The sequence below is a fragment of the Orbicella faveolata genome, unplaced genomic scaffold (genome assembly GCF_042242905.1).
Source record: "Orbicella faveolata isolate gen_17 unplaced genomic scaffold, um_ofav_v1 contig_46, whole genome shotgun sequence".
Classification (NCBI taxonomy): Eukaryota; Metazoa; Cnidaria; class Anthozoa; order Scleractinia; family Merulinidae; genus Orbicella; species Orbicella faveolata.
The window spans coordinates 10,193,162-10,209,287 of NW_028301576.1; the positions used below are offsets into that span (position 1 = coordinate 10,193,162).

The following is a 16,126-nucleotide window of genomic DNA, read 5'->3' on the forward strand; positions in this document are numbered from 1 at the left end:
CAAAGATAAGAAGGGAGGACGAACATCGGAAACTTCATAGAGCTGCGGATGTGCGTGCAAGTTGGAAGAAAGTAAAGCGTGTGTTCTTGTATTCAAAGGACACGGCCTTCACACAACATAAACATGATAAATATTCTTTGCAAACAAAAGGTCAAAAGCCGGCGGATAAAGAAATTTCGAAAGGCACGTGAGCGAACTCATGGCGCCCGTGATAGTAATGGTGTCAATCAAGTCCGCACATGCGCTTTATCGTGACAGTGGTCCTTTATCTGAGTTAATGTCAAGTGATTAAAATAGCTTGTTCAGAGCCGGTTCTTGCAAGCCTTCAGTACCCGGGCGCCCGAGACTTTTCTTGGACAGTTGTCGGTCTTGTTCGACTCCGGTCATTTAGTCCGGCCCATCCCGAAGCATGTCGCGAGATTTATGGCGTTCAACGCAAAGATGGAAAAAAAAAAAAAAAAAAAAAAAAAAAAAATGTTAAGAGTGTGGATCTAGCCTCAAAGACATTCCAAATTTCTCCAAGAAGTCAAACGTTGTGGATGGCCCGGAAGAGGAGGTGTCCGAAGAGTTCTCGGAAGAAAAATCAAACCTCCTGGAAATAAAAATGTATGCTGCAATCTTTACAACCTTCAGTTGGTGCAAGTTGTAACTGTTTTGGATAAATAATAAATTAAATTATGGATGTACGAGGTGTGTTTGATCACTGTCAGTTCTCAATCTATTTCAACAGTAAAGTGCTATTTCGATCTCTTTCATGAGGAGTCGAAATTCATCAATGCATTAGCATTCAAAGTAAAAGCGAACTGATTTGTTACCTTTTGTATGTGAAGTGATATAACTACATATCTCATGTTAATTTCGATCACCGGTTTGGTCAATTTGTGTTTCCAAATTAAAGCGCGCGCATTAGCTTATTCTAATGTGAACGTCAAGTTGATTTCGCTTGTGATGTAATAAACTGATTCATCCTATTGAATTGTTGTCAAAGTTGTTGGCACTAAAGAAGCTCTAAGATGGGAAACTGTTTCACAGCTTGCACTAAAAGCAAAGATGATTCCTCGCCTGGACGAGAGAGGAAGGCTAAAGGTGAACGACGAGCAAAACGGGATAAAAGTGACTTCAACGCAAAGGCTTCGAGAAAAAACTCTCCATCCTCGACACCGAAAGATAGTCTCTCCATTACTTCAGTAGAATCCTCCAATGATGTCGGCGATGCTGGTACTAAGACCGAATGTTTAAGCGAAGGACGTCAATCAACCGAAGACTTAACAGTGATTGGCCACGCCCTGCCGATTCCAGAGAAACCAGAAAGTCCTGTGATCGAGCCCAGCGTGTCAAATACCAGGACTATCGTAGTGGAGTCATCAGCGACAAGCGAGAATTCCTCAAAGGAAACTTTTCCTGGAGAGGGCATCAAAAGGCCTATTATCGGTAACGAATCCAGCACTTCCTTTGGAGCTGAAGAGGCCAAATGCAACGACGATCTTGAGGTGATATGTCTTGATGAAGAAACAAGCGCCACAGTTCCACCGCCCCGTGAATCTGAGAGCCCAGAAAACCCTGAACGGAGAAGCTACTTCCAGCTTCTTGAGTTTCTAAAGATACGTCTTGATATGGCCGCTAATAACATGGAAATTAACAGGTTACTAACCAATGTGGATCGTGCTTTAGACAGAACATCACGAACTCGTGAGCTTGGTTTCCAACGCATGCGCGCCGCAGAGGAATCACGGCGGGCTGCACAAGACATGCAAGAAGAGAATGATACTGACGGAGAGGACACTGAGAGCGAGGAAGGCGGGGAAAGCGACGAAGGAGCTCAAACTCCTCCCCCTCCCATCCCAAGGGTTTGTTGGCAATAAGCTGTTAAATAGTCACGGCTTCCGATATCAGCTTAAGTGACCAAGTGATGCAGCTGTAATTTAGGAGGACTAGATCAAAAAAGCATATGTCCTGCCTGTGAAAGATAGAGAAAGAATGATGATGGCAACACCTTTGAATCAAGGGACTCCTCAATGGAAGGAATTGACGATCAGATAGGTCGTGGGCGCGGACACGCGAAGTTCCTCTCTAAAGTATCGTCGCATATTAAGTTTCTTTTTGCTGAAATTTTCACTTTTTTGTATGAAGGACTCTATGTTGTTGACCAAAATCTTGATTTTCTTTTTGTTAGGCCGGCATACGTGCTCTCTTTTTTTAAATTTTTTTTTTCGATAGGGCAAGATGATCAATATATCGGGAACTCTATCACGTACACTCCCAAGAAGATTCGCCTAACTGGTGGATAAAACAAAGCCAGTTAGTATTTTGTGTAAACGGACATCAAAAAGCCTCATAAAAATGCTAAGAAATTCTTGATATATTTATTGTAATTACAATATTATTGTACTTATGTTCTAAATTAATTTAAATTTAATTTGTATTTGTAATTGACTTAATAATTGTAATTGTATTGAGCTGAAAAACCCACTTAGGGAACATCAATAAAGTTGGTATGTATGTATGTAAGAGACTCATTCACCAACATAGTTTCTTCATATCCCGCCCCACCCCCTCCTTTGGACCCTCCCCCTATCTCACCCTGAACAGAAGCGTATTGGCTTATCGGTAATATTACTCTCTTAAATGGGCTAGGTCACAGCATTCTAGGAATGACCAGTTTAGTTTCGTCAATTAGAAGATCTGAACTTCTCTTTGGCACAGCAACACTCTTTTACTGGCAAACTTACGATCACATAACAAACAAATATGATTTCTGAACGTTAGAAATGACACTTTACAACAAGACGGGGCAACATTTTTCAAGATTACTCCAACGCGGTCCGTTTTCATCTTCTCTTACATATTTTTCGCATCCACGCCTCTTTAATTTTCTACTAAGTCTTTTGTGTTTCTTTTGCATTTTTGAACATGATGGCTTAAGCACTTATTATGACATTTCAGTTAATTTGGTCATCGCTGGCCCCTTTAAAGGGATAAATACCTTTATCCTATCAATCCCATTGTCCTAAGTAAAAGTTATGTTATCTTTAATAAAGATACTGCTCAAGGAGTCCATAATAAAGGTAGTGAATTGTGTTGTGTTGTACCGTAATTGATTTAGTTACGGCATGGTGGAGTATGCGCAGATCTACCATACAGTATGCTTGTATGCACTTGACTTTTTCTGAAGAAACTATCCTACTGATATGAACCCAACCAGCAGTTTTGAAACGAAAACCTCCTTCCAAGAACCTTCCCCTGATAACTGTCATTCTCCCGACTCCACATGCTTTTTAAACCCCAATGACAATCTCAAAAGGAACGGGCACAACCAAAAAAAGGGTCTAGATGGGTTTAACTGAAAACTGAGAATTGGGTCTCCGCTTTTTGGCTTGGCTAATATATGTACTATTGAAATCCAGCTGTAAACATGTACCTGTAGATGGCATGGTGAGCGAGAAAAACAAGTGTGAGAGACGCAAATGTTTAACTGACTGGGGAGGTGACAGGTAGTAATGTAACTGGCACTGAAAACGTTTTGTTTTCATAAAAGATGAAAACAACTCATTCAACTCTTTAAAACGTGTGGTTACCCCTCCATTTTATGTTATGAAATGGAAGTGGCAAGCCAATTTAACTCGTGAGTAGTTTCTAGTTGTGAGGAAAGCTATTTAGACTGCGGTTTGGCTAAACCAGAGGAGAGCTGTCAGGGACGCTAAAAGAGCTATTGCGACGGTTTTGTTATTTAAAACATATACATGTCTGAGTATGAAAACAGTGTTGAAGAAATCAAGCGTTTTTTTTCACGCCTGAAAAAATTTTATATCGTATCCAAAGTAGACGATATAAAAATTAAAAGGAATGTCAGTCTTTTTCCTCTTCCACGCTCTTATTTTCCTTTTCTTGCTCTCCTCTCTCTATTTATTCTTCATCGCTTGGAGTGACTTAAAGGCCTTTTGGAGTTGTTCCGTCAAAGTGAATATGGCTATTTTGGAGTAAAGTCTTTAATGGCAGTATATATAATATGCATGAATTTATATAGCGCTTACTTCCAGAGCTCAATGGCCCTTTACAATATTTATAATTAAAAATAAAATCACTACTACTCAAATTTACAATATCGTTTAACACGGTTTTCATAGATTCAGTCATATATACAACTTGATTTTTATGCTACCATTTACCATTTAGTTAAAAGCTAATCTTTACAAATGTGGTTGATTTTCTGTATATACAGGCGAATTCTAAAGAAATCTATGAAGAAATATATTTTCCTTCTTTTTCACTAAAATGTTGACGTCAGTATTTTTGTTGGAGATTCAAGGCTAATTATCTCGGAAAAGATGAGTGGCTACCTCCAGCTTTCTTTGTGGATTCCAATAGCCCTTGCTAAGATCTACTTTTTGCAGATGGTACTAATCTGGCGAAAATACCTTTGTATTTAGTAGGCACCGTCCTTAAGGGGTCGACGAAATTTTTCCTTACAGTGAACTTTTTGAAGCCCTCCCGAGAAAAATTCAATGAGGCATGCACTGTTTTCATGTTTCTTTGGCATCGATAAGTCTGGGCCAATGTAGCTTGAGAGGTAAAAGAGCCTCTTTCCAGTTTTCAGCTGCCAATTATTTTATATTCTGTAAAAAAATTAAAAAAAACTCGTTTATTCGCTTATTATATTTATATTTATATGGCTTGTTTTTGTAGCCGATATAACGCACGCTCTGATTAGCTAATTGTAGGGTTTTATTTTCCCGTAATGCCCACGGGACGATTACGGGGTTGCAAAAGCAAAGCAAAAGCAATATAATAAATAACTTATTAACCTCGGACGTTCGATCGCAACGGAAAATCTCAAACCTCGCCGTATTGACTTCGCTATCGCTCGGTCAATACGGCCAGGTCTCGATCGGTCTGAGATTTACCCGTAAAAGACCTTTCACCCAGTTAATAACTGAAGTAGCTAATAATAAGCGAATAAACGAGTTTTTTTTAAATTTTTTATATAATGTAATATAAATATAAATACAATTAAATATATACGAGTACCTATGTATGTATGTACACACGTTTTATTTCTTTTAAAGAGATATGAATTTACAAATTTGGGCATGCCTGCAGGCAGCAAAGGCGAGTTAAAGCGGGTCATACCTCCACAAAACACAATGAAATACAGTGGAATTCCGATTTTTCGAACCTCATAGCTAGGGAAACGAAAATTGGGTCGGAAAATTGGAGAGCTCGAGAAATCGGGCGTAAAATTACTGTGTTCGACTGAGGAGAGAGAACGAATTTTGGTTCGAGTTATCGGGAGGTTCGAAAAAATGAGGGTTCGAGAAATCGGGATTCCACCGTGCTATAGTTTGTCTTCAAAAACACATTCATTGAACAACTTCTTTAATTAGATATGGTAAATGCTGTAGAGAATTCTATTTAAGGTTGAGAGAAGGTATAACTCTCCCACGCGTCTCTACGTTCTGGTCTTGACGATCGGTTGTAAGGTGCCATAATTATGGCTTCTTCATTATCATCATCTGGCATGGGCTTCACCACTGTTGCTTTCTTTTTCAGGCTAAAAATGAAACAAAAATTAGGAAAAAAAAAATTACTGAAAACGCTCTCGTGTTATATTTTGCTGCACCTTTTGCTCAACGGAATTCTTCTTCCTCTTCTCTCGAGTGGCATTCGACAGACATTGATTATCTCCACTTTGGCATTTTAGTAGGTTAAAAAAAGATAAAGACTACGTACGAGTCAAGTGGCTCATCAGGGACAGTCAAGGCGGGGTTTGTCCCGGTTTCTGTAGAATGAAGTGACTAGGATTATTTCCATCTCCCCCCCCCCCGGGATGAGATGATAGTCCATCGCAGGGTTACCCCCAGCATCAAATTCGCCGGTACCCATTTATACACCTGCGTGGAAAGAGGCACTGTGAGGGTAAAGCGTCTTTCCCAAGAACACGATACAATGTCCCGGCCAGGGCACGAATCTGGACCGCTCGATCCATGTTTAGTCAAGCGCACTAACCATGAGGCCACCGCGCCTTCACGAAACATTTTGGCAGGGCTAACCATTAACGATAACTTCATGCAATGTCGTATAGCTGACTACTGTCGATATTCCGTTGACTTCCAAAGTACCACAAAGAATCAACAAAGAGTTAATTATATCTTACCGCCAGAACACGATCAAAATAATCAAGATGATGACCACCACTCCTACACCAACACCAATGACAGCCCACTTCCAAACATTGCTTGGCTCATCTAGTCCCGCTGTTGGTGACGTGGTCGGCGTGGTAGGTTTGAAGAGAACTTCTACATCAGAGATGTTTGCCCCAATGGCTAACTCAAGCGCGGACTTGTGAGTTTCAACGATCTCTTCCAGAGTACTGCGAGGCAGGACCGAGATATTTCCGATGAAGAGTCCAAGCGGCTGCTGCACGTAAAACGCTACCTGGAGAGAGCCCGATGCGTTGCTAGGGTAACCAGGCAGTAGGTGAACCTGGTCAGTGGTGTAAAGGTCCGTAAAAGGGGAACGTCTAATGACAAGATTGAATGTTAAAAATACATGAGTTAGTCAAAGTCTTAATTCCAATTATTTAAGCTTAACATGTGTGACATTGAACTGGCCTTAGAGGCGAAACAAGTGGCTTCAAATCATATGCTTTAAAACCAAGAGAAAATAAAGGTAAGAGAGTTTATGGGCTATAAATTTCTCGCGCGACGCGTGGACAGCCCAAGCAGCTTTCTCGAAAGGAAGAACAGGGTGCCATGTCTTAAAATAACTTAAGAGGGATTACCTTGGGTGTAAGGCATATATGCGAGATTCACTCTTTTACCTTGATCTTCTCTTGTTTAAAACAAAATAAAACAAGCAAAGAAAAACGATACATGACATACTAAAAGAATGTAAAAACATTCCGGACAAGGAAGATTTAAGGTCTCAATATAATAGCGGATTTTAATGAGCCAGACAGGATTTCAAGTTGAGCTCAAATTGCACGAAGACGTCTGTAATCAATTCAATATTTCTGTCGGTGTAGTATTTTAAAGGCTTACTCAACCCAAAAGAGTGTAAGTTAATTGAAAGGGCACCATATCGTCTATGACAGCTATGTGAAAGGGTTACCTTTTCTGTCAAAGATATCCTCCTCGTAGATAACTTTATCAGGTTCCCCCCACCCCTACCCCTGTAATGTGTCTTATTCAGAAGTGGACCTCTTTAGTTCATGTAGTTCTGAGATTCGGTAAACAATCAGTGATCACCTTTTTCGCCTAGCGTTCTTTAGGGCACATCTTGTCCTGTTTTCCGTGCAGAAATCCGTTGTTACAGACGCCATTTCGTCTTTGAATGACTTGTCCTTTTCGAAATCCCATTCAAACTGTCAAAGATGATAAAAGGAGCTCTGGTCAATATAAGCTTTTATTTAAGGACGTTCGCGCGAAAATTTTTCAGTCGATAGATTTTTTAAAATTCTTACTGCAGTCAGATAATGAGTTACTTGTGTCAGAAATGCCAAAAAACTGGGGTCACCGAATTCATTTCAGAGAAAAAGCGTGTGGAAAACTACCCTGATTTTGAAAAATTGACGCACGTAATTCAGCACGGTCTACAGGGGTTTATAGTTAAAAATATCAAAGGTGAGTCAACGGAGGCAAAAGATCTTAGTCATAATTTTATAGAGGTGGGTCTGTTGCGTAAATAATTCCAAATGTTACCAACGTTTTCACAAAACTTAACCCTTCAAGAGGCATTTAAAACCGTCGCACAGATAAACGAAGAGCTAAAAAGAACGGAATTCTATGGTGCATTTTGCAAAAAATTCAAAATTCTAGTCGATAAATTTTCTACATCCATCAAAAGAAAAATACGGGTCACCGAACGTCCAAGATCGTTAAAGCCAGGCAAAGTTATAGCCGTGGCCATCTGCCCATTCATTGTTCATATTATTTCTTAGCGCGCGCTCTCATGCATGACGTGGCTTGTGAATTTGCATGCGCAGTAAGGATGCGCAGAAACAATTAGCACGAACACGTCATAGAGTATTTAAATGTCGAGGTGAAACTTATTCAAGAGTTATCAAAAACAACTCTTCAGTTTTTTTCTGTTAGTGAGCGTACAAAAAGTGGTATGTTACTTAATTCAAATGATTCAAGGGACAGAAAACGAAAATGCTGCTGGTATCAGCAAAAAGATAGAAATATAACAATGATCTGATCAAAAAAAAACAAAAAAAAAATTAGAAATATAACAACAAAGCAATTGTAAGGCTGATTACTACGCAGACAACACTTACATCGCTTGTGAGGGAAATTACGAACTGTACAGCTTCTTCTCTCTCTTTCTTTGATGGCACACGCGGTTCCGGTAACACTGGCTTGGGAGCTGTCTCATTCTTCGCTAGACCTAAATAAATATTTTAAAGATGTTGTTTTGTTTTTGATATTCTAGACACCAAAGACAACGATAATATAGCAAAAAGCTAGGAACAAAGACGGCCAAGATTAATGAAGACTTGGGATGTACGGCAAACAACGAACTCAAACAATCTCGACCTCTTAAATTACAAAGCAAGTAGAAGCGATCTTACTTTTTTAGCATTTTGCTTTTAACAAGAATCCAAGTTATGAGAGAGCGTGTTTTTTAGCCACAAAGCTCTTTTAGTGAGGTTTTCAATAAGATGTTGTAAACCAATGACGCCGAAACGTTATGTACAAGCGTTTATATCCCTTTTAAAGCCAAGAACATAACTTTGCTCATTCACAAAGGACACAGAAAATTTAGTGAAACATTCAAAACTCAAGGCACATTCATGCAGTTGCTGCAGAGCGTGCGACAACTCGCGATTGGTTTTGATCTAACTTCTGATTGTATGAGACAGTTGCCCGGAGTTTGTTAAACCAATCACTCGGAGTAGAAATGCAAAAACAGAGCAATCACGAATTAATTTCGACACTCAGGTGAAAACTGCTCTGAGCCAATCATAGCCAGAGTGTAGAGAGGCAAGCCCAAGGCAACTGGCCATTTCCGAGTTACCTTGTGCCTCTGCTTCAAAACGAGTCTTCGTGAAAAACCTTTCTTATGAAAGTGAGTTTGATTTGCATGAAATGAACCTGTAGGCGGAACTCAGTTTCATAGGAATGCTTTTGCCTTTAGACTCGAAAATGGAAAAATTACTAAAAATTACTTAAATTAATTGCTCCTTAATTTTGGTGCGAAATTTCAGGTTACGGTGTCACAAAGGAATTACAAAATTGCTATGGCAACGTTCTGTGCGAACTTTCTCGGTTCAATAAACAAGTCAAACCCACGATTGTAAGCGTATTTTGTCACCAACGATATTGAAAGGTGATTAAATGGCGCATTCGTGAACTTAGGATTTTGTCAAAATTCTAATAATTTGTCTCGTCCAATGGCTGGGGAAATGAAAAGAATTTTGACGAAACACGCGTGAAATTATTTCCTAATTTCATTTGTCATTATTTGATTACCATACTAATTCATCTCTGATTACCTCTGCATTTGCCATTAATAAAGTAGAGATCTTGTTCACATTCACACTTGTACGAGCCGCGAGTGTTGACGCATTTGTGGAACTCATCCGTGCAGTTGTACAAATCTTCATCCAGGCATTCATTAACATCTGATTAAATTAATACAACAAATAAAGTAACATTTTCGTTTTTTTCTTCGTCCAACAGTTCGGTTGTAGGCTCGACACAAAGCGCATTATATATTTATTGTTAAGACCAGGTCAAACGAACTCGCAAGTAGTCGCATGTAGCCGCAAGTTGAACTTGCATCGAGAATTACGTTGGGTGGCCAAACCAGCGGACTCGCAAGACTTCTCGCTAGTGCACACAAGTCGTAAAAAACCCATTTCAAGGCAGACGTATCCTGTATTTCGTTGGCTAATAATAGGTTAATAGACGTCATTCAAATTGCGTTGACTTGGTTGAGTACGTGGTCAAACGGTGAAAAGTTGCGTCAACTTGCGTGCAAATTTGGTCTCGACCAAAGTGAGCGCAAGTCATCGCAAGTCAACGCAAGTGCACGCAAGGCCTGGCCAAACGGAGTTTAAAGTAGACCCAAGTTTTCAGCTTTCGACTACTTGCGAGTTCTTTTGACCAGGGATTTAAACATAAATCATCATACTAAAAGCGATGAAATGAGATTAACGATTACATGTTAAATACCTTCACATTGGTAACCATCCCTGTTCAATTCGAATCCTTCTTCACATGAGCAGTTATAACTTCCTGGGGTGTTTTCACAAATCTGGCTGCAGCGATGGCGAGGATTAGCTGGATCACATTCGTTGATGTCTTTGAAAATGAAAACAGAAAATTAGATGGTAGATAATGATTTTAATACCGGTAGGGTGTGTGATATTCCATCTCAGCAGCTAATATTTCATAATCTTTCTGTATTGTTAACGCGTTACATCAGTTAAGTGAACGTGCTGCAATAATATTCAATATTAGTCTAAAACTACAAACCTTCTATCACGAATGTCGTTCTCTTATTGGCTACGCTACTCACTATCTATTCTGTTGTAGATAGTGAGTCACAGTGAACGATTGACATCAAAATGCCAGTTTCTTTGCGTTTTCAAAGTGTCTTCGAAGAAAAAAATTTAGATAATGTTTTGAACGACTTGTAGATTTATATTAAATCAATGGGCCATTTTCGACTTGCCTTTTGCCTCTGTGTCAAAGTGAGTCTTCTTGCAAAACCATTCATATGAAATTGAGTTCCGCCTGCTGGCTCATTTTCATGCAAATCAAACGCATATGAAAGATTTGCACGAAGACTCGTTTTGAAACAGAGGCACAAGGTAACTCGGAAAAGGCCTATTTAATAAATTATTCGTTTTCCATTTCAAAGCGTGATGGCTGGCTCAGGCTGCTCCCTTGTCAACTATCTGCATGCAGTGGAAATCTCGAGCTCATACTCTAACATAATAAAGTAAAATTTATGAAAAGTCTACTCGGGATTTCGACCCGAAGGGATTAATTGAATCGTCGTCTTGTTCTCTGAGTATTTGGGGTTTTACACTCGAGAATAAAGCGAATTCCTTCTTAAATTATTATCGGAAACTACAAACCTCAGCTGTCGTGAGCCGTCACACTGTAAAACACTTCATTATAACAATCAAGCAGATCTATCTTCTGCATGCTGAATTAAGACACTCATTAAAAATCAAAAATCAGGGAAAAAAAATGAAGATTTGCTCAGGATTATGCCTTGAGCTTCTCCCATCTTGTGCATCTTAATGATTTGTAGGAACGTTACACCACTGTTCCCAAAAACTATTACTCGATAAAAACAAAGCTATCAAGTACCTCTGCAGGTTTTTCCATCATTCTCCAGCTCGTAATTAGCAAAACAGTCGCACGTTGGTTGGTTATTGCTTCCTTTGAAGCAGACATGTTGACAGCCATGTCCAGAGGTACAAGGGTTTTTGGCTGTAAAGAGAAGATAATCACGTGACCAAGCAAGAAACTGTGCTGCAAGTGAAGCACTAAGCTACTTAAAGAAGCTACGTCACGGTTTACGCATCTTGAAAAGTTTAGCTTAAATTTTAAAGATTAAGAATGGCTGACTGTTAGGATCGAGAAACGCCGGTCAACGACCCATTTGGCAAATCGCTCATATTTTGCTCAAAGATACCCTTTGGTGGCCTTATTCTAAAAATCATATTTAAGGGTTCCAGCAAATTTTTATTTTTCAGAAATTCGCGAAAATTTGAAAGCGCGGTCAAAGTGCGGTCTTTCTTGTAATAAAATGACCGAAATAAGTTGCGAGGACGAAGCGCTGCCAAAGTCTTAAAATAAATTCAATTGACTTCAAACTTCACACAAATGTGGAACCACCACTCTAATTTATTCCTCGTTTTAAACTAATCTCAGAGATGTTGATATAGTGGCTTTCCGAACCATTTTAAAAACACCTATGAAGCGTCTGATAACGGCAAAACATAGGTCATGTTTATATAACAACATAAAAATGCATTTGGTACCTCACTTTCCGATTATTTTACTTCACGGCCTTAAAATATCATTATTAAACATATATCATGCCAAGTTTCATGCTCGAACTCGCAGTATTTCCCTTTGAGAAAAACAAGAATCTATGTCAATGTGTTAGGCGCAAATAACAATAATTATACACGAACAAGAGACAAATCAGTTTCAACGGCGAAAGTAAAAGGCTATCATTCATTAAAATCCCGTCAATTCACTGCTATCAGTAGAAACATAATGTCCACTACATAAAAACTGTTTTTAGACTTTTTCGAAACATTGCGTGTTGGACAACGCTAAATCACAATGTGCAACAGGCTTTTCCGGTCTAACTGTTTTTCCACCTGTCAATGCAATGTACGCGCCAACAGGTAATTGACTCTGCGGAGCCGGCTAAACTCAAAATTATTTAGCTTAGTGACCCCTGTGATACTTCGAGAATCATCTGGTGTTTCAGTGTTAGCGTTAAGAGCTGGAGACCACCTAATCTTCCACGGCATACAGATATCCGAAATTTCCAGGAGTAACCCCTTCCCCCTCCCCGACTGTAGCTACTACTAAGAGCCATTCAAGGACAAGAAATAATTGCACCTGGATAGGTCAGCTTTAAAAAGCGCATTTCAATCTACTGTCACTACTTTAAACTTGTAATCGGTTTAGGTAAATTGCGAAATGTTGTACATTTGCGCAAGAGCAGCGAAAGCGTGACTGGGCTGCTCGTACGGTTGTGTGACAACTTTTACTGAGTGTGGAATATCAGCCACGCAGCATGGTTGCCGATACGATAGAAACAGATTCATGAGGCCCCTGATTCTTACAGCAGAAAGCTTGGGCTCTTTAAGGCAATGTGGAGTGGTATTGAGGGGAATCGACGGTTTTTAGGTATGTTTTCTGTAACATTTTGGATTAAATTAGTCGTATTAATAGTTTGCTTATTTGTTTCGGGTCAGACTGTTTCACTTCTTGTTTCCATTTTATGTCGGCGAAATTTATTTGGAACTTGCCACCATACTTTTCAACTTACACTTTTGATGACTTCGGTTTGATTTTGTTGTTGTACCAGTAATACATTGCCAAATTAACCTCTCGACTTCTTGAACTTGAACGGAGGTCGACTGTGACCAAATTAGAATAAGGGCGCGATTTTGATTTGCTTCAAGATATTTCAACTAGTTCGATTAATTTACAGTCCTTTAACATCCTTAATGCTAAACAGCATTCCAAGTTGACCCATTATTGTGTCTTGACGAACTTAAGCCTGTTGCACATTGTGATTTAGCGTTGTCCAACACGCAATGTTTCGAAAAAGTCTAAAAACAGTTTTTATGTAGTGGACATTATGTTTCTACTGATAGCAGTGAATTGACGGGATTTTAATGAATGATAGCCTTTTACTTTCGCCGTTGAAACTGATTTGTCTCTTGTTCGTGTACAATTATTGTGTTATTTGCGCCCAACACATTGACATAGATTCTTGTTTTTCTCAAAGGGAAATACTGCGAGTTCGAGCATGAAACTTGGCATGATATATGTTTAATAATGATATTTTAAGGCCGTGAAGTAAAATAATCGGAAAGTGAGGTACCAGATGCATTTTTATGTTGTTAAACATGACCTATATTTTGCCGTTATTTTTCACACGCTTCATAGGTGTTTTTAAAATGGTTCGGAAAACCACTATATCAACATCTCTGAGATTAGTTTAAAACGAGGAATAAATTAGAGTGGTGGTTCCACATTTGTGTGAAGTTTGAAGTCAATTTAATATGTTTTAAGACTTTAGCAGCGCTTTGTCGGCCTCGCAACTTATTTCGGTCATTTTATTACAAGAAAGACCGCACTTTGACCGCGCTTTCAAATTTTCGCGAATTTCTGAAAAACAAAAATTTGCTGGAACCTTTAAATATGATTTTTAGAATAAGGCCACCAAAGGGTATCTTTGGGCAAAATATGAGCGATTTGCCAAATGGGTCGTTGACCGGCGTTTCTCGATCCTAACAGTCAGCCATTCTTAAACATTCTAGTTTGTCACGGCATTTCTTGAGGACTTTAAAGTTCTTAACAATGTTGTCAGGTGTCAAGGCATGCTCGACCCTGAAACGTTTTCCGATCACGGAATGTTTCTGTTCTTCTACGCGTTGGTGGAGGTGGCGGCAAGTGTTCATTAAGAACAAAAGACTCAAACTGAACACGCAACCGGATTCCATTCGCGCGAAACTTTTTACATGAATGTTTTCATGTAACGTTTGCTAATTTCATTTTCTCACATCCTAAGTATTCTAAATATGCCTTGCCGTTACTTTTAATTTATTCATTCGACAATGATGACATGAAGTCGTCGAAACGTCATGTAACTTTACTCACGTTGATTTTCCTGCTTAGATATCAAACTCACCTAAACATTTTCTCCAGTCAGCAGGATCAGGTTTGAAAAACTCGTCACATGAACAGTTGTAGCTCCCTATACTGTTGGTACACTTCTGCATGCAGTCATTTGAAGGTTCGCATTCATTAATATCTATCGATAAAATGGTCAGTTAATTATTTCATACTAAGTTTACAAAGGTGACTTATCCTTTACAAATTCTTAATTGAATAGTAAAAGAGTTTTTGACCGGAACATAAAGGTTTTTTCTCAGAGTTATCCTTCTTGTATCAAGCCTGTATTGGAAGTACTGAGAAAGGGATTATCTTCGAATTGTCCCGCTTTTTCTTCAGGCCTTAAATTTTATCCCTTGGTTTTAGACCACGCTGAAAGACGAAATTGCCATTGGCTAAATTTAGACTAGGGACGCGGGAAAACTGAAAAACACCGCACCTTGTTTTGAAAATGATCGAACGATCGATATAGCCCTGAAAGAAAGATTTTTTAAATATGGTTTTGGCACTTCATATAACGCCGCGGTTAAAGAGCTTTACACGTAAACAGTTAAAAATTTAAGTGATGTAAATTCTATCCAGCAAATGTCTTACCATCACAGCTACGAGCATCAGCGTTTAGTTCGTATCCGTGGCGACAGTCACAGAAGAACGAAGCCGGAAAATTGACGCAAAGCTGTTCACAGTCGTTTGACGAATTATTTTGACATTCATCAAAGTCTTGAAAATGGAGAGAAACAGAGAACATTTACAGGCGAATAAATAGCGGCAGTCACATCAAAATCGAGAAAGAGGATGTAAAACAAGACAGTGTAAGAGATATGGAAAATTGTCGTTCATTTCACCTCGGCAGTCATAAATTATGAACCCCTGCCATTCAAAACCGACTAAATTCCTTGCAAAAAATTTCGGACGTTTGATTTTCGGACAGGTTTTAACTTTCTTCGGAAAAATGTCGGACAATAATTTCGGGCACTTTGCTGAAACATAGCTAGAGTAAATTTACGCTTTCAAACACGAATTAGACTGAAACAACATCTTTGAAAATGATAGTTTTACTGCACCCTCATGGTCTTAAGAATGCTCCGTTACGTATGTTAAGGGTTTGCTCTATAAAGCACGGAATAAAGGAAACTGAGAGCTTTGGAACTACTTCAAGGTTTTATACTGTACTCTAAATATTTCGCACCCTTAAAATTTCGGACACCTCTTTTGTCTGAAATCGAAATCGTCCGAATGTTTTGCAAGTAACGTATGAAGTACCATTTTAGGAGTTTCGGTCTCATATTTAAAAGCGTCGTTTCTAAAAGGAAAACGAACTTCCTTCATCCTTAAGGTACCCTGCCAATCCTGTAAGCTCACCTGCACACTGAGCGCCATCTCCAGTATATCCTGATGGACAGGGTCCACATTCATACCCACTGGCATCGGCTGGCGGTGGAAGATCAATGCACTCAACTCCTGTATAGCACGGCTGACCATTACTCTCGCAGGCGTCAATGTCACTGTCACAGAACCTTCCTGTGTATCCCCCCTGACATGCACAACCCATGTATACAAACTTGCTGTCAGTGTTGACATTGTCACCTTCTTCTGGTTGCACACACTGACCGCCGTGGTTGCAGGCGCACATGTTAATTGTTGGACTCCAGGTGGCACTTGCGCCTTTGTCGTCAGTAGCAACGAATGACAGATTGAACTACAATAAGAAAAAAAGATAATTGTGATTCGTTTTCACCCTT

The 16,126-nt window shown here is 39.3% G+C and overlaps 2 protein-coding genes across 2 annotated transcripts in view; one reads left to right on the forward strand and one right to left on the reverse strand.

Moving 5' to 3' along the window:
* The first annotated feature begins 1,013 nt into the window (after positions 1–1,013).
* LOC149098320 (uncharacterized) lies at positions 1,014–1,862 on the forward strand. The gene has a single exon (XM_089277415.1). It carries the CDS (start codon positions 1,014–1,016, stop codon positions 1,860–1,862), a length of 849 nt encoding a protein of 282 aa, XP_089133541.1.
* A 2,108-nt stretch (positions 1,863–3,970) lies between these two features.
* Positions 3,971–16,126, reverse strand: part of LOC110050515 (uncharacterized) — a 59,866-nt gene continuing 47,710 nt past the window's right edge. Inside the window, exons 41-50 of the mRNA XM_089276669.1 lie at positions 15,747–16,083; positions 14,979–15,104; positions 14,401–14,523; positions 11,325–11,447; positions 10,176–10,304; positions 9,494–9,622; positions 8,276–8,385; positions 7,245–7,360; positions 6,152–6,517; positions 3,971–5,548 (exon numbers count right to left, since the gene is read on the reverse strand). Coding sequence (XP_089132795.1) covers positions 5,410–5,548; positions 6,152–6,517; positions 7,245–7,360; positions 8,276–8,385; positions 9,494–9,622; positions 10,176–10,304; positions 11,325–11,447; positions 14,401–14,523; positions 14,979–15,104; positions 15,747–16,083 — 1,698 coding nt within the window. The 3' untranslated portion in view covers positions 3,971–5,409. The remainder of the gene's footprint in view (positions 5,549–6,151; positions 6,518–7,244; positions 7,361–8,275; positions 8,386–9,493; positions 9,623–10,175; positions 10,305–11,324; positions 11,448–14,400; positions 14,524–14,978; positions 15,105–15,746; positions 16,084–16,126) is intronic.

Bases quoted from the DNA above. Each gene is read 5' to 3' on its own strand.
- LOC149098320 (XM_089277415.1), top strand. From the start codon at position 1,014: ATGGGAAACTGTTTCACAGCTTGCACTAAAAGCAAAGATGATTCCTCG.